Here is a 19,151-nt window from a genome sequence, read left to right as displayed (position 1 = left end):
CAGAAAAGTGTTGTAATATGAAATATTTGCTACTGTCTTTACAGCTGACGTTTCCTGTGTATGGTACGAATTCCTGGGGTGAGATGAACCGCTACGCAAATGGAACTAGGATCGACCTAGTCTGTGGAGGATTTCCTGGCGGTTGTAGACCAAAAGGACCGATGATGTTACGCCTCGAAGGATTAGGTAACTGCAATCAATTAATTTGATAAAAACCAACATCAACCGAACACACACACCAAAAACTGAGCAACAGAAACAAATAACACAACCCACCAAATACTGAAACAAGTACAATGACAACAAAATCCCCTCACCACCTCGCCTTCAATAACAATAAACTCTCCTCAAAACATCCCCCCAACGCCTCCCACAAATTAAACCTCAACGTCGAACTCAGTTTCAATTATGGAGATTTGTGGGTAGATGTTGCTTCAATGTTGGATCGTGATGGTATACATTTCATACAAACGGGTACGCATATAGGCAAAGAGCGGGACGTAGCCCAGTGGTACAGCGTTCGCTCGATGCGCGGTCGGTGTGGGATCGATCCCCGTCGGTGGACCCATTGGGCTATTTCTCGCTCCAGCCAGTGCACCACGACTGATATATCAAAGGCCGTGGTATGTGCTATCCTGTCTATGGGATGGTGCATATAAAAGATCCCTTGCTGCTAATCAGAAAGAGTAGCATATGGAGTGGCGACAGCGGGTTTCCTCTCTCAATATCTGTGGTCCTTAACCATATGTCTTACGCCATATAACCGTAAATAAAATGTGTCGAGTGCGTCGTTAAATAAAACATGTCTGTCTTCTTTTTTTTTTTGCATATAGGCAAAGTGTTCGTCCTGCAAATAGACCAAAAACGAATGTATTTTATATAGCAGCAAGTAAATATTGCAGTCTCCGAAAGCACGTTATGCATATTTCAACGCTGGGGTATTACACTTAAATAATATTATGAAGAATTAATTATTATAATTTTTAAACACTATTATAATGATTATTCATTGGTTATGAGGCAGAATCAAATGAAAACAGATAATTAATTTGTACCTCACTTCTTTTTAAATGATGATAGCGATTGGCCATTCTTAACTTGTTATTAGCGTTGCTTGGTATCACATTAGTGTATGTGAAAGAAGTCAAAGAATACAGATTGGAAACTCTAAATCTAAACCCACAATAGTTATAACGTGTTACAGGATTCAATACTTAGTTACTAGTTTTGATATACATAAATGAGCGTATAACTCATTCAATCGCATTTATCTTCTAACTAGCGTATAAAAGTCGAAATTTACCATGCATGAGGCGTGGTTAAAACTAACCGAAGGTCCTAAACGCGGATAAAGTTATACACACCTTTTTCTCTCTATATATATAGACACACACACACACACACACACACACGCATAGCAATTAAATATATAGATCTACGGAAACCATAAAAGTGTTATTCGGTGAAAAGTAATATTTTCACTGTATTTTAGCTAGTCAAAATATAGAAATCGTATTTACTTTTTTTGTAAAAGTGCATGATTAAATTATCTCCCTTTGTCGGGTTTCTTCGTATTTATATTTGATGATTACCAATGCATCTGATCATATTTGAAAAATATTTTTTTTTAATTTAAACAACTGTACCTATAAAAAAAAAGGGATACGAAGTGCAATTACGATAAACTATCTAAACTAACTGAATACGAAGCTAAGTAATGATGACACAGTGTAGTGTCATTGAATGTAAGTGTAAGAATTTAACGGCGTTCGATTCGTTTTGCTTTTGTGGGAGATTTTGGAGGTTCGCATTGTCAGGTATGTTTAGCAATTCGTGAAAATATGGTTTTCACACATCACTCGTTGACATAAAAATCGTATTCGAAAACCCCCCACGAAATAGCTTCTATATATGGGTGTATGTGGATGGGTGCTTGGGTGTATAGTTGTATATGTGTGCGTGGGTGGGTGACTGGGTGTGCAGCTGTATGTGTGTGCGTGGGTGGGTGTAACTATAGGTTCGTGGGTGTGTATACATGTGGTTGTATGAAGGGGGGGGGGGGGGGGCTGGATGATGATGTTTTTTTAGGGAGTGTGACTGAGCTAGCTCTTTTCTGCATTTATTAATTATTACAAATGCATAATTATTTAACATTATTTGTTTTTCGGGTTATCGTCTTCACCAACTATATTGCGAAATGGCTGGGAAGTGTACATGATTCAAGAATCCTATGAGAGTCATCTCTTTTTGAAGGTTTTGAGAACAAAAGGCAACCTATGAAACCGTGCTAGGCGTATCAACTTGAATGTTTCAGACACAGACAGTAACAGCGAACCTAACTCTGGAAACGATACAGATGCCAACATGGAGGATGGAGGAAGATGTTCCTGCAAACAACCCAGTGCCAGAACGTGCCAGGCTTGCTGCAGGAAAAGCTGCCAGAGATAGATTAATGAACAATTACTTTCACTGAACATTCCTTAAGTTAAATAAACATTACATTGTTGATTGATTATTACTTTCTTGTACTGAATAAAGTGACCATGGAACGACATAAATGGTTCATATTCTTTATTAATTAATACAATTAAAAATCCAATAAAAAAAACTTACAGAAAAACCTTCCCAAAACAAAACCTAACAAAACAAATGTGTGTATACATGTTCCTAACATGTTGCTCATTAATGAAGTAAGTGTAAAAAGAAAAAAAGTACTAAAAATAGTGTGTGGTGTGCATAAGAACGTCCTACAAATAAGTAAATTAATTGATTGTATTTTTCAGTGACAAATAAGTAAATTAATTGATTGTATTTTTCAGTTAAAAATTTAATTGTCTAACTTATCTTCCTTTTCAAATTTTTTAATTTCTATTAAATGTTTTTTGTTTTTGTTATTGTAAAAAAAATAGTCATGGCCTTGTTTTGTTCTATCTCACTTTTCAAATATTCATCAAAGAGATCATTCTCATTATCTTCCAGCTCTTTCTACACCAATAACTTTCTTTTCGATTTTTAATTTTTTTTTTTGCCTTTGATTTTGTTATTAATATTTTTTAAGTGGTGGTGATGCTGATTATTTTGCTTCAACTGTTGTACTTTCATTTACAATAGCAGCTACTACATTATAATCTGCCTGACACAGTGTATTAATGTGGCCAGCTGAGGAAGCTGGTCTTTTTCTTTCTTTTTTTCACCACCAAATATACAGCATACATAAAGCAAATAATAAACATACATATAAGAGAAGCATACATAAATAAAAAAACACCCCAAAAAACAAACATGTTATAATAATGGTCTCCCATTTATATATACTAGTATATATCAATATATTTCCTGTGGAAAAGAAAAAAGGTATATACCGATGATCAACTTGTAATTAGTTATAAACTAAAAACATATACAATAATATATATTTTATACAATTAATTTTGTCCAAATATTCAATTTTTCCTCAAATTTAGTTGTCCTGTTATTTATTGTAGCATTATATTTATCTATATAATAATACATGTTCAGATTGTTCTGGAATCCAGTTAACGTTAGTTTTTGACTTTTGCATTTTTACTTATATATGTATTGTTTCGCAATTAGAAGTATTAAATTGACAATATTATCTTTTTTAGAATAATTAGGATTGCCTAAAATAATTGTTTGTGCATTTATTTGGAGTCTAATTTTAGTTTTCAAGAATATCCAGTTTACAACAGTATTCCAGAATGCTTGAACATGTTTACATAACCAAAAAAGGTGCATTAAATCTTCACCAAACGTATGACAAAATTCACATTTATCTCATTTTTTAATACCATATATAACCAAATGCTTATTTGTTGTTAAAATAAATAAAAATATCTTGTATTGAAAGTAACGGAGCCCTGTGTCGGTGGTTAGCTTGATAGGGATAAGATATACATTTTCCCACCATTTGTCACAGAGGTCAATATCAAAAATATGATTCCATTTTATTTGTGCGTTTGTTTTGTATTTAGATGTGTGTTCATTTATGCACTGTTTGTAGAAATTTTTACAAACGTTTGTTTTAAGAAGTTCTTTCAAACAATTAGGTATTATTGGCATTTGTAATGTTACTAATTCTGGTCTTGGGCTAGTGTGGGTTGCCACTGAATTTTCAGGGTACTCCTTTGAGCAATGTGGTTTGGGTTTCGAGGAAGCAGAACCTGAAAATATCATATTTGTTTTGTAAACTGCAAAACGATTATTGATTTCTTCAAGGTATACAATTTCTTATAATGTTTCTGTTCCAAGGGAAATAATATTATTTTGTAAATGAATGAATGAATGAATGAATGAATGAATGTTTAACGACACCCCAGCACGAAAAATACATCGGCTATTGGGTGTCAAACTATGGTAATGCAAACAAATAAAGTGATGATCAACATCAATATAACAATTCAAGATTTAAATAAAAACTGTGTAAAGAACTGTGCAAAAACACAAATATCACAGATAGATACTGACTTTTACTCAAAATTTCAATTGTGCTGTATTGGCCATTCTCAAAGAAAATGTTACACCCCTGCACCACGGTGAGGTTACAACACGTGCAGGGGTATTTTGTAAAGAACTTAACATAATAAATGACAAATGATAATTATTTTAACAGGAACACACGTTATAATACTAATTTAACACAATTAATTCTTAACATTTTATTTTTGCAATATAATTTTAAATGCTATTTTTATTGTATATTCAGTATTAAAACTCATAAGTATTTTCAGTATTATTCTTGCACTCGACGTCTGCTTGTGACTGTGAGTCTTTTTAAGTGTCTGTTTCTTGCACTGAAAACAAATAAAATTATATTTAAAAATCATTTACCGCATTTATTGTTATTAGGTATTGATTACATAAATGTCATTGTTATCAAATTTAAAAGATAAATAATAATTGCAAAACTTAAATATTGTTTTGTTAACAATAAAATATTTCTGTGATGTTTTGTTTTAAGTTTGAAATGTATGTACGAAAATATTTGTCCATGTTTATTTTTGTTTGTCGAATACAAGAAAGATATGTAACATAATGTAGGGTTACCTTCTATCCCAGTGTAAAGGTTGGATTTGTCTCCAATTATTATCAGGATGATGTCCTCGTATGGCACATGTTTATCTCTTGGTCCACTTCCTGTTTTCGTCTGTTCGTTTTGTGTTTAGAACGGCACCTTTCAACGACCTCCACTTTTCTTTCACTTCTTGTGCTGAACGTTCAGCCACGCCGCACGCACTGATTTTTGCAGTAATTCTTGTTCCAAATATTCCCGTTTACTCTGTTTGTGAACGTTTGGTAGTTGGCCATAAATGATATTTTATGATGAATGCTTATCTCCTTCTAACAACACTCTTATTTCCTTGTCACTGAAATTAACATTTCTCGATCTCTTTGTTTGCGTTTCCATTGTTTATATTGTCAGACCACTGACCTATTTAATGGTCTAACAAAGTATCACCTGAACAAAAATAATCTGATTTGCCCCTAAATCTACTTTATTCAACCATCTTCATAACCATCATACTCCATTTATTAATGACATTTTGTAAAAAAAAAAATTGAATTATGGCAATGGTCCATAATTCAAAAAACTGCAATTGCCGAGAGGGATGACATGGATTTCATTCAATCGTGGTTCAGTTAAGGTGATGCGATAGCTAGATTTGGTTTCAAACAATTAATGTAATTTTTATTTATTATCCATTTTTAGAGAAATAAGGTCCTGAAATCCGTGACAGTATGCCTTTAATTACATACGAGCTTTGGCCAATACTCCTACTGTTAAGTGAGGACCGTTACATCCCCATCTTTCATCCCCTTACTGCACGTCCAAGAGCATCAGGTGCGTGTTCCGGGAGTATTGAGACAATTAGTGATTAAAAGATAAACCCTTGTATATAAGGTAATGCTCGTACATTTCTATAAACAGGTACGCCTAAAAAAAAAAAATATATATATATATAATTATAAAATTAATTTAATTTTAAAATCATGTACATGTATGTGATTTGTGCGTTGTTGTTGTTGTTGTTGTTTTTAATTAAGTACATGTATATAAATAATTTATCAAAACATTTGTAAATAACGTGGGGTAGAGTAAACTGTTAAAAATGGAGTGAGGGTTATGGGCGGGCAAAATGTTACTACTTCATAATGTAAAAGTGAAGTACTGCCTATGAATAACTTTTTTTATGATACCTACCCTGATTCAAAATAATCACCCGGCCACCCCATCCCCATTTTACCCCGGGTTCCCCGTTCCACCTCACCCCGAGTTAGGTAGGGCCTGAAGAAAGTACTAAACCAAATAACTTCCGGCTGGGTCAAAGTTCGAGGTGCACCCAACTTTTGACAGAGAAGTCACAAGTTCTGTGATTGCTAATAAATGTGAGTGTGTTGGTTAATAGTTTCATCTGAGCAAAACAATTTATGCAATTTTATTTCATCTAGTACAACTGTGTCAAGTAGCCTTGTGCTTGAAACATGTATGGAATACCTGTTAAAAAAAAATATTCGAATTTTGTGCGGAACTAGAGTAGTCATAGACGATATCCGTTATCTAAGAAATGAGCAGTTTGACCCCCATTTTTTTTTCTGATTCACTTTAAGGGTGAGGTGTGGTAGTATTTATATCTGTGGCGTTTATGTCGATTGATACACTACAGGCAGGAGTTTTAGCCACATATATTACTATTGTCGTCTATGGTATTTGATTTGGTAGTATACACCCTGAATAAAATTATTTTAGTTGTTTTGAATTGAGCGGCAACACACAATAACCCTCACAGACGACATCGACAGAACATCGAACTCTGACATTTCCAATTTTCCCATTTTAAACGCGGTTAGCTACTGACGACCATAGTAACGACTTGTTCATATTAAATGGATGGTAAAGTTAAACGCGTTTAGATTTATACGGTCGTCATACACATGGTCCCAGAAAATAGCAACGTAAATAAAACGTCATATTAATCAAATGTTTGGACAATGTGTCAAAATTACCAAATGTTTCACATCAAATAGCCGATTATTACTAAATCAATGTGCTCTAGTGGTGTCGAGAAACAAAACGAACTTCTTTTTTTTTTCATATGTTTAATTGATTTTACTTAAGGCTGGCAGGTTATGGGTTCGATATCCGATTCCGGCACCCACTGTACTCACTTCTTTCATTAATCACTAACAACTGACTATCCGGACAGACAGTTGAAGTGTGCCCAGGTCAGCGTGTTTGAACTTTAAGTGGATGTGAGCGCACGTCAAATGGTTAATTGGATGGTTTACATTTTTTTCTTTTTATTTCAGAACCAAACAATGATAGTGCAATCATGCCGACTTGTGTCTAGATAAAGGAACTTCAGAGTGGCTGTCTGACTCAGTGACATTTGAAACCACCAACCATCTTGATATTCCACTATGCATGGACATGCTAATTATTTATTGGCATAGCCAGGATTTTTTTTGTGGGCACCACCATTGGAAGCGGATAACCACGTTGTCTGTTAATATGGCGACAGGCAAATATAGAAGGTGGTGATTTAAACCGTAATGTATAAACCTGGCGTGATCTATTTAATCGTTTTCCTAAAATAGATGAAGATGGACAACGAAAAGTTACTAGATGTAAACTACAAAAAAAAAAAAAAAATGTTTTAGAAGCTGATAAATGTTTTATTTCAAAATATACACACAAATACAATACCTTTTCAATGATTAATGTTAATAACGAGATCTGCTCAATTAAAACTACCTAGGTTAGCGAGAACCGTAAACTGGAAAATCTGAAAGTAAAACACCGCAACAGTCGATTTCACGACTGATCCGTTCATTAATGAATATTTACATTTTTGGCAACACTACGTGTTTTGCTTAAATTAATCAATAAGATGACGATCCAATATTAATACCACGTAAACTGGCAGAGTCCAGACGCGGGTTAACAGTCAATGTGGGGTTGTTTTTGTGTTTTTTTGATCACGTTTATTAACCCCAGAAACAAGTCTGGTAGTGTCAGGGTTGGGGCTGGGGGGTGGGGTGGGGTCACACACATACATACACACCACACATACATACACCACACACACACACACACACACACACACACACACACACACACATAATATATATATATATATATATATATATATATATATATATATATATATATATATATATTACTATAGTACTATATTAATGTTATGGTATTAACAGAAACGGAAGAACAAAAATATGACAGAAAGATTAAATAAGTACAGTGTATTAATAAATTCATGGGAATAATATTAATTGATATAATTTAACAAGAGAAACAAGGAATGAATTTGATGTAAAAAAAAATAAAAAAATAGGAAGGTTTATTTCCTAAGAAATTCATTTCCAAACAAGCTAGTTGTTTCAGTATTTTTTCGTTTGCCATATTTTTATTCAAATACCAAGGTCAAGCAAGCTAAGTGGACAGTTATTTATTGAACATTTCATAATTACAATTTTTATATATTTCGATATCAAATTTAGTTTTTAGCATATTTCTAACGTTATTTATATTTAACTTTTTTTCTGATTTTTCATACTGTAAATATAATATTTGATATTAATAGTTAACCAAATTACAAAGCTACTGTTTTTGTTATTAGTCATACCAAACATGATAATATGTTCACTGAAGTTACATGTATAGTTCCAATTCCTGTTTTACGTAATATCCATGATTTTACTTCTTTCCACAGAAATGTTGTAGTGTTTCTGGAAAATTATTAAAATCGCTACCGACGTAAGAATCAATGTAATAAATCATATGTATTAGTCATCAAGATTCTGTGCAAACGTTTAACTGTGCTTTTGCGGTTATTGTTCGAGTATTTAAGATGTCATATATACGTTTGCAGCCACATTTGTCTTTTAACAAAATGTTTAATTTAAATTTAAAAATTGGATTTTTACTGATGTAAAGATGTCATCTCTTGGGTTGTTTAGGCTGTGTAAAAATACTCTTAATAGCATTTATTAATGAATCATACTATACAAAGTTAGTAGTAACGTGGTATTGCGATATCAACTGTGCACAATTTAGGAAGTCTCCTTGTTCATTCAATAAATCACCTATAAAAATGATACCACTTTTAAGGTATTGTTGATATATAAATGAGGTTTTTTTGTGTGTTTTTTTGTTGTAAATATGTCTGTAATGGATTTGAAGAGATTAGTCCACTTAGGGTTATTCATAAACATACGTCGAATCCATGCATTTTTAGAGTTGTTCTATAATTATTCACGTTTATCATTTGATTCCGCCATGTTATAATTTTGACTTATTAAACTGCGTGCTAAATTGTTTTCAGTACTACGTTTAAAAATAAATTTTAAAAATAAGGTATTTAAATATCTTAGTAGTGTTTCTCTTGGGTTAGGTAAGGCTATAAATAAATGCGTTAGTTTGTAAAGTTGGCGAGGGCACAATTATTTTCTACGTTTGAAATTTTATTCAGAAATAGAAACGTATAGGTGGTTCACCAGTAACAAAGTTGCCAAGTGCGATTAATGCAAATGTTAAATTTATGTAGTATTAAACAATCGTAAATCATGGTCTGAAATTAGCTGAGATTCCTGCCGGACATTCTGCCGGCCCGAGTCACAACTTGTTGGAGCAAATAAGTACATTAAAAGGCCTTATATTTTTACTGACGTGTTTTTGTTGTTGTTGTTTTTTTTGTGTGTGTGTGTGTGTGTGTGTGGTTGGTTTTTGTTGTTGTTGTTTGTTTGTTTGTGTGTTTTTTTGGGGGGTGTTATTTTTATTTATTTAGAGTAGGACTAAAACGATGAATGCATCAATCGTATTTATTTATGAAAATTAGTTGTTTTTTTTAAATTTTATTTGTTTAAAATATTTAATGATATGTTAGTGTATATATTGTATTTTGAAGTAGATACCGCAATTATGACCGAAATAACTTATTTACTTTATAACTTAATTTGATTGTTATAAATATGGAAAGTGCTATGGAACTATTACGATATAAATACGGAATTTTGTGGATTTAGAAGGTAGAGTTAAGGACTTTTTCGATGTCTGTCGCAAGTTTTTTTGTGTTGTTTATTTGAGAATGAGACAACACAATGCAAATATATATAGATATTTGTATGAGCGGGAGTGTCATATATAATTATGGATTGAGTTTGGAGATCAATTTTTGTTCCTCGAGCGAGAATGAGGGATATAAAACAATTCCCAAATAACTTCCATAAGTGTTGTGTGTCACTTAGCGAAATATGATTATTTATGCAAGCCCAACCGTTTATTAAAATATAAACTAATAGATACCATATTCATTATCCCTCTGTAAACAGGGTGGGAACAGGGTGAGCTAAAAATGATTTTTCACTAAAAATGATTTTTCACGGCGACTGCCCTGCGCTGCGCGAAAAAAAATGGAACAGGTGACTGAATGAATGCACCGCTGTCGCACAAACAGTTAGCTCGCCAGTCGTGTAAGCAATTCCGACAATGAACCGAATGAATTAAGGATTGTCTGTTGTTTCTTTTACGTTCATCGGGGTATGAAGAAAAAAAATCATCCGCAAACTGTGTGAATCGGCGTACATCTTGATATGTTCTGATAACAAAACCATTGACAATTATGATTGTTAATCAGTAAACACTGCCATTCACCTTCAGGTACAGCACATAAACATATAACACAACTTACATATATAATTTTGATAGTTCACCAGGCAGTACTGACACACACTGTCCTATTTTAAGCACCAATAGTAATAATTAAAGGGACATTCCTGAGTTTGATGCAATTTTAAAGATGTTATCGACTAACAGAGACTTTTTAACGATTGTAATTACATATCAACTATATTTGTTTGCATAAAATATTAGTGGCTGTATATTAAACGTATTTCTGTTCGTTCTGATATTTGTACTAGGTTAAATTTCATTTTATTTCCTAAAATATTGTTTTTTCATACGCACGAAATTATTTGAAGACAAAATCCAGTTTGGGCTTCTTACAAATATTAAGACAACCAGAAACACATTAAATATACATACACTGATATTCTAAACAAGAAAATATATTTAATATGTAAGTTTAATCGTAGAAATATTTTATTAGACTGAAACGTCTTACAATGCAGATAACTCAGGAATGTCCCTTTAAAGATAGTTTTGACAATGAACCAGACAAAAATGGACAGTTGACATGTTCTAACAATGACTGATTAAAATTTGACAGTGAACCAGGCAATACTAATATACACTCTCAGCTGTACAATGTTTAAAGTCAGTTTAGCCCTAACATGTTCTGATAATGATTAAAGGAAGTTCTGACAGTGAACCAGGCAATACTAATATACACTGTCAACTAATATACACTGTCAGCTGTACAATGTTTAAAGTCAGTTTAGTCCTAACATGTTCTGATAATGATTAAAGGAAGTTCTGACAGTGAACCAGGCAATACTAATATACACTGTCAACTAACATACACTGTCAGCTGTACAATGTTTAAAGTCAGTTTAGCCCTAACATGTTCTGATAATCAGATTAAAGTCAGTTTAGCCCTAACATGTTCTGATAATGATTAATGGAAGTTCTGACAGTTAAACAGGAAATACTGACATACACCATCGATTATATTTTGCCCGAAACATTTGTGAAATAGGAAAGATGTGATAATTAGGTGCTGTTAGATCCACAGGTAATAGTAATTAACCAGTGGAGCTAGTTTTAATTAGATTGGCCTTCTTAGGGCCTCGTCCCACAAATGCTCTATCGGAGTTACTGTTACTTTTCTACTTTGCTAAAGTGCCTGGTGGTTTTGGCAATATGCGCGCGGGCGTTGTCCTGTTGAAACCTGTTATTCTGGTGACATTCAAAGTAAGACACAACGTGAGGTCTGCGCACTTTATCGATATATTCTTTGAAACTTTTAAACTTGATTTCGGTACACCCAGGCCGTTAAACGACAACATATGGCGCATTCTTGTACAATTGGTGTTTACAGTAATAAGATGACAACATGAGTTTTTCGTAGAATATATATAAACATAATTCAAAGTAGCTATATACACGTTTTTAAAATGAAGATACATGGTGACAAGGCAATCAAATATAAAAGAAAGTCAGTATATTTAAAAGTATCAAATGATATTAGAGATGTGTGTCTATGTACTTGTAATTTCAGAAATAAATTTTGACATTTTGCGCAGGGTGCTTATGCTGTTACAATTAAATAGTTCTTTGAATTTAAGTGTGTTAGGTGTGTTATAATAATATGGCTTTATAGGTCTTTTGCGTGTGTTCATACAATAATCACATTTAAGTAAGTAGTGATATTCATATCCAATATTATTTTCTTCGCACAATGTACATAATCTGTTTTTGAGTGGTGTACTATTCCAGCGACCTGTTTTATGGGTATATAGTGAATGGGTATAGGTAAATGTTCTGAATTTCAAAACGATTGACTACAATTATTTGGATAATTTAATAAAGTATTTTTTCCAAATTCAAAGTTTAAAAAAAATATATATATATATATTTTGCCTTTGGATGTTGTCATGCCATGTTTGTAAGTACTAGTCTAATTGCCTTCGTTTAACGTTCTCAGTTTGTATTTTTATAGATGTGATATGTTTCGACATATAAATATCGTACATGCCTAAGTTGTATAACAATCATATTAAGTTTTCTATCCAGTTACAGCTGTGCTCGTTTGCTGTAGACTATTTTATTATATAAAGAAAATGAGATATGTTTGCGGATTTATCTTTAATTATACGTGCACTGTATCCTATAAATGTTTTATCAATAATTAGCTTTAGCGGCGTTCTACCAAATTCCCATGTAACATATAGAGGCTACCTCTTTTACCGGCAATAATCGTCTAAAGAAACCGTATATGAATTGTTCTATTATGTTCACATTTTGGTATCCCCAGATTTCACAGACATACAAAAGTACTGGGAGGGCCATTGATTCAAATAGTTTAAGCTTGCAATCCATTGGAGTTGGAGCCGTGATACCACTATATCTGTCTCGGACAATATTCTGAAAGATCACAGATTCAACTGTGTAGTTGATCTCCATTCCCTGGACGTTGATATGAGAGGTTGTTGGTAGTCAAGCGACGACAGAAAGTTGGCACTGATGGATCGTTGCTTGATTTCAATGGTTTCAAAATGAACCCAGAACACATTTGAATGCATTTATGTTAATAAAACATTCCAACTTCCAAAGTGAATATTTTCATAGAAAGATCCCATTTTTCCCATCACACCTCTTACAGTCTCATGATACGAACATTCTACACCCGTCACTGCATGATCTTAAGTTCGTAACCCTCCACTTGCCACCATTACTCTGTATTGGGTTCATTGAAGTGTTGAACACTGTACGAGGGTAAACCTTGCTAAATATTTCCTCTACTGGTGTAAAGAAATGAATGATTCTGTTTATATGTGAAGTAGTTCCCGTGTCTTTCAGTTCCTTACCGAATGAATGAATGTTTAACGACACCCCAGCACGAAAAATACATCGGCTATTGGGTGTCAGTCTATGGTAATGCAAATAAATAAAGTGATGATTAACATCAATATAAAAATTCAAGACTTAAACAAAAACAGTGTAAAGAACTGTGCAAAAACACAAATATCACAGAATTTTATGGATACTGAATTTTACTCAAAACTTCAATTTTGTGCTGTATTGGCCATTTTCAAAGAAAATGTTACACCCCTGCACCACGGTGAGGTTACAGCACACGCAGGGGTTCCTTACCGAAGACAATCTTGTGGTATTGTTGAACCATCATGAATTACGAATTAGGAAATGTCTATGTATGTAAATATGTATGATTTTATAAAATCTAATACAGTAAAATAATTTTTTTAAATGTATGATAGAGGGCAGGGCATGGCTGGTACACTATAGATTCGTTTATATAAACGCGGTGTAAATATTTAGTACTCAAGATGAAATTGTAATGAAGAACATTATAACGTCCTTTATTCCTAGCAAAACAGTCTAAATGTCGGACGCTGTCTGTGTGTGTGTGTCTGTGTCTGTGTCTGTCTGTCTGTCTCTGTCTCTGTCTCTCTCTCTCTCTCTCTCTCTCTCTCTCTCTCACACACACACACACACACACACGCTTTCTTTCTGTCTTCTGTCTCTCGTATTGTGAGAATTTTAAGAATAATTAATTTCTGAAACAAATTAAGATAATTTCGTAAATTATACAATTGGGAATACTTATTTGTAATCAAAATAGGATTATATTTGAAATCTATAATATAATAAGCAAGGAGGTTTTAGCAGTGTCCAAACGTTCTGGCCGGTTATTCTCTTATAATTTGTACTGCCGACCGCCTTCATTTTACTTACCCGATACTTTACTTCGCAACGATGATTTCGGGCTTAGGCCTAGTCCACTACCGTACGCATATCGTCCTAAATATTGCATACAAGGACAAATTCCATAAAAACGACGGTAATGGATGCTGCAAAATCTGTCACTTAACATAGCTATAAACATGCGCCCGTGTATATAGCCTCCACTAATAAGGGCAGTCATTCTACACGTTGGTCGTGTTTTGGGGGTAAAGCACAGCATTAAGTCACCATACCCTAAATATACGTCCCAGTGCTAAGCTCGCGTTACATCTTGTTAAAAATCAAATCAAACGGGGTTCATTCCCGTTGCTCTCATTATATACAGAGAATAACTAGTTAATGACGTGCGATATCGGCTTTATCCTGTGAAGGTAAGAATGGGAAATTTATCGAGGCTAATGGCCTATTTATCCTGTAGACCATAAAAATTAAGGGGAAAGCTATTATTTCTGTTATTTCAGCCACATTGTACGATGACCTAAAGGTCAAATAAGCGATTTTGTAATGGTTCTATGCGTGTGACGTCAAAATTCATATCCTGCTTCTAGCACTTTGCTTTATCTATCATTATATTGTCAATAAAAACGTTGGTTGCAGGATAAAATGTAATAAACGAAACATTGTTATATTTTAGCATTTTATTGTCGTGTGTTGATCATGCATGTTTGAATTCTGTTTTTCTCCACGTATTATAAACAGTCGCATAAATTCATGCGTAAAATATATTTTACTTGCAATAAACACTGTTAAGCTTTTTTTCTAAAGTTGTGTTGTTATTTTTGTTAAGTAATAATTGGTTTACTGTCAACATGATTTTTTCCTTGTTATTGACATGAATCAACAGGCACCTGTTCGGGATGGGATGGGATGGTACGTGGTGTCCTATAAACCACCGGGAGTTTATACTAGCATAGTCATTTAAAAAAAAAAAAAAAAAAAAAAAAGTAGTGTCGGAAATAGAATAAAACTGATTTTCGTCGATTATGTCTTTCATATTAAACTGACAAGTAAATATTTTGTAAATACCTATTTAATGATACTCTGCCTAATTTAGCATTTACTTGTTTTGGTTCTCATTGATGTATAAAGTGGTGTTTACTCTTGGAATTAAAAGAAAGATAGTAAGGCCCCCTTTACACACACGGAGATCGTTGGGTGACCATTGAAAGATAAAAAATTGGCCCGATCTCTCAACGATCTCCTAAAGCCTCGAACAAGCCGTTTCTGTGTAAATGTTTGGGAGATCCATGTGCGCTCGTTGTGTGATCAAAAATGCAATTTTCGGGTGGAAATATTTGGCATTTATTGAAAGATCGCTGAGAGATCATTGGGAGATCGATGAGATCGTTGAGAGATTGTTGAGCATTCATTGAGATCGTTGAGAGATTGTTGAGAGTTCGTTAAGAGATCGCTTCCCTTGGAGATCGTTGAAACCCCCTTTACACAAGGTGGAGATCGTTGAGATATGAAAAAAATGGCCAGATCTCTCAACGAGCGTCCAGCGATCACCAAGATCTCGCAATGATCTTCCAGTGATCTCCACGGTCGCCACGGTTTCCTCAAAGTTTTGACTCGGTCCAAAACAATCTCTCAACGATCTCCAAGGGAAGCGATCTCTCAACGATCTCAGTGAATGCTCAACAATCTCTCGACGATCTCATCGATCTCCCAATGATCTCTCAGCCATCTTTCAATGAACGCCAAATATTTCCACCCGAAGGTGGTCGCTGCAGGAGGCTTAGTCTCCGAAAATTGCATTTTTGATCACACGAGCGCGCAAGGATCTCCCAAACATTTACACAGAAACGGCTTGTTCGAGGCTTTAGGAGATTATTGAGAGATCGGGCCAATTTTTTATCTTTCAATGGTCACCTAACGATCTCCGTGTGTGTAAAGGGGGCTTGAGAGATTGTTTTGGACGGAGTCAAAACTTTGAGGAGACCGTGGCGACCGTGGAGATCACTGGAAGATCATTGAGAGGTCATTGAGAGATCTTCGTGATCGTTGGACACTGATTGAAAGAACTAGCCATTTTTTCATATCTCCACCCTGTGTAAAGGGGGTTTAAGCAGGTGAGTTGTGTACTTTATTGGAACAGACTATAACACATTTTGATCGACGTGTTAATTTCATTCCTGTTGCAACATGTGAGGGACAGTTTAATACTGTTCGATATACTGGGGAAGTGGTCGCTATTATGTCCTATATGGGTTTGGTTGTGCAGGTATTAATAGGAAACCATTTGAAAACAATAAATAAAAAATAACTTTCCTATCTCTTACAAACATTAGTTATTTGCATTTTTATACATAATACAATATGCCGAAATTTTCGGTCGCCAGGCGGGCGACACGTGATAAGGTTTTGACTTGCCCGACGCTATTCCGGCGACCGTAAAGTGCACACCCTGGTCATAGACATCAACAGTTTGTCAAAGCTGGCCACTGACATCAAGTTTGTCATAGGTGACAACATATCTGTCATGTTGTTAGTTATGTTTTGAATATTTCAAAATGTTCAAGGGTGCCAGGTTTGTATTCTCCGGTTCATCAATAAGCACCTTTATCAATAAGAAACATGCAAAAAACACAAAAAACTATGGAAGGTTTGGCAATCAAAGTATAAGTTTAATTATTAGAAATTTAGTGGTGGTTTTCTCAATTTCTTTAATACTATTTTAGTTTGACCTTTAAATTGGGGAAGCTGCCCCTTAAATATTTTGTACATCTTGTAAGGTAGATAAATGGCTAATGTAGTACTTTAAAACACCTTTTCTGGATATTGTCTAAATTTGACCTTTGACCGTGACCTCTAAAATCAGGTATCCCTCTCTTAATTTTTTATTTTTTTTTAAAATTGTGTTGTCCTAAACTATAACTGTGTCATATTTGGTGCTTTGGGCCAGCATGTCACGCTCATTCCCCTAAGCCACCGCACTAGTTTTCAGTCATCTAGTTAAGATACAGGTTTTGATGATTCTATATGAATTGATAAGACAGATATGTCCCTGAAAGGAAATGTTTATGGATGGACAGACGGACGGGACAGACAATGCCATACTATAATAAAAACCCACATCATGTACATCCATTTTAATGTTTAATATTTGATGGTGATTTACATATGGGCCTGGCAAATAACAATATAATTCATGTATGAATATACAGTTTACACAATTAAAACGTCCAGCCCAATGCTTCAATTGTGTTGTAACAAGATGAATATTTACACAGTTGAAAATTACAGCCTTCCAATGGCATGTTAATAGTGAAGATGAATCCGGCACAACTTGTAATGGAAACATACAACCAGGGTCCGGTTTGAATTGTAACACTGTACATTGTCATCTCATGATGGGCAATGCACCACTGACATCACATCATCACATTGGAAATGTCTTTTTTTTTTTTTTTTCTGTCTGCACCACATGAGTTTTAAAGTGTTATTTTCTTCCATTAATATTCCACACTGACCATTACATAGGGTAGTTAAGCATGACGTCTTGTTTGGCCAACTCCAACAACATAGGATCGTCGAAGAACTTGTTGATACTGACATCCTCACTCAGGCCCTGCAAATATATAAAAAAATATTAAAAACAGTAAGCATTAAAGAAAAGGTTTATATACTCCAGTGTGCGATTTTGGTTTAAAACATTTAAGTGACATAAGGTCTCCCTGTTTGAAAATCTTTAGAGCCCGCCACAAACCCAGCGAGCCCTGCTGTGCGTCTCCAGTTGAACCATGGAAAAGATCGCTATTCAAGACTGTAGTTTCTCAGGATTTTGAGATATATGTTGACTGTGTCATTTCAAAGAATCAACGTAATTTGTACAAATAATTTTTATGCGGGCTCATATGTTAGCCAATAATATTTTTACGAGCCATGCGGGCTCATATGTTAGCCAAGCTAGAGAGTCCTATATAGCTTTTGCGAGTGCTCTCTTAGCCAAGCCAGAGGACTCTCCTCAAGCCAGAAATCGCATACTGTCCTCAACTCAACAACATTAGAAAGAAAGAAAGAAGTGTTTTATTTAACGACACACTCAACACATTTTATTTACGGTTATATGGCATCAGACATATGGTTAAGGACCACACAGATTTTGAGAGGAAACCCGCTGTCGCCACTACATGGGCTACTCTTCCGATTAGCAGCAAGGTATCTTTTATTTGCGCTTCCCACAGACAGGATAGCACAAACCATGGCCTTTGTTGAACCAGTTATGGATCACTGGTCGGTGCAAGTGGTTTACACCTACCCATTGAGCCTTGCGGAGCACTCACTTAGGGTTTGGAGTCGTTATCTGGATTAAAAATCCCATGCCTCGACTGGGATCCGAACCCAGTACCTACCAGCCTGTAGACCGATGGCCTGCCACGAGGCCACCGAGGCCGGTCAACAACATTAGTTAAGAACTAGTAGATAGTCACTGCATTTCTTTAAGTTTAACTATGGTAAAAGAAAAAACCCAAGCTTCTTCTGTTATGATGCGTTAACATTGTGGCGTGGTCTTAAACTTTATGATTTAAACAACAGTTTAGATCAAACAAAATTACAAATACAGCTACGAACTAAGCTATAACAAATCCTAGCTGAGAATATTTAATTATTTTTCATAAATGCAATAAAAACCTACTGTGTAATTATTATTATTATTTTATTTAACGACGCACTCAACATATTTTATTTACGGCTATATGGTGTTCGACATATGGTAAGGACCACGCAG

The 19,151-nt window shown here is 34.5% G+C and overlaps 2 protein-coding genes across 4 annotated transcripts in view; one reads left to right on the top strand and one right to left on the bottom strand.

Annotated features, from left to right (window-relative positions):
• Window positions 1–8,015, top strand: part of LOC121381424 (zona pellucida sperm-binding protein 3 receptor-like) — a 40,714-nt gene extending 32,699 nt beyond the window's left edge. Inside the window, exons 9-10 of one of the 3 annotated variants that reach the window (XM_041510737.1) lie at window positions 45–186; window positions 7,327–8,015. In XM_041510737.1, coding sequence (XP_041366671.1) covers window positions 45–186; window positions 7,327–7,367 — 183 coding nt within the window. In that variant the 3' untranslated portion in view covers window positions 7,368–8,015. Of the gene's footprint in view, window positions 1–44; window positions 187–2,253; window positions 4,365–7,326 lie in introns of those variants that run through there. The other 2 variants (XM_041510736.1, XM_041510738.1) reach the window with 2 other exon arrangements.
• Window positions 8,016–17,505: 9,490 nt separating this feature from the next.
• LOC121381268 (116 kDa U5 small nuclear ribonucleoprotein component-like) overlaps window positions 17,506–19,151 on the bottom strand; it is a 35,055-nt gene continuing 33,409 nt past the window's right edge. Inside the window, exon 27 of the mRNA XM_041510509.1 lies at window positions 17,506–17,990. Coding sequence (XP_041366443.1) covers window positions 17,895–17,990 — 96 coding nt within the window. The 3' untranslated portion in view covers window positions 17,506–17,894. The remainder of the gene's footprint in view (window positions 17,991–19,151) is intronic.

Source organism: Gigantopelta aegis, chromosome 9, assembly GCF_016097555.1.
Source record: "Gigantopelta aegis isolate Gae_Host chromosome 9, Gae_host_genome, whole genome shotgun sequence".
NCBI lineage: Eukaryota > Metazoa > Mollusca > Gastropoda > Neomphalida > Peltospiridae > Gigantopelta > Gigantopelta aegis.
The sequence above is the reverse complement of the archived record's forward strand: the minus strand, read 5'-3'. Positions and strand labels throughout refer to the sequence as shown.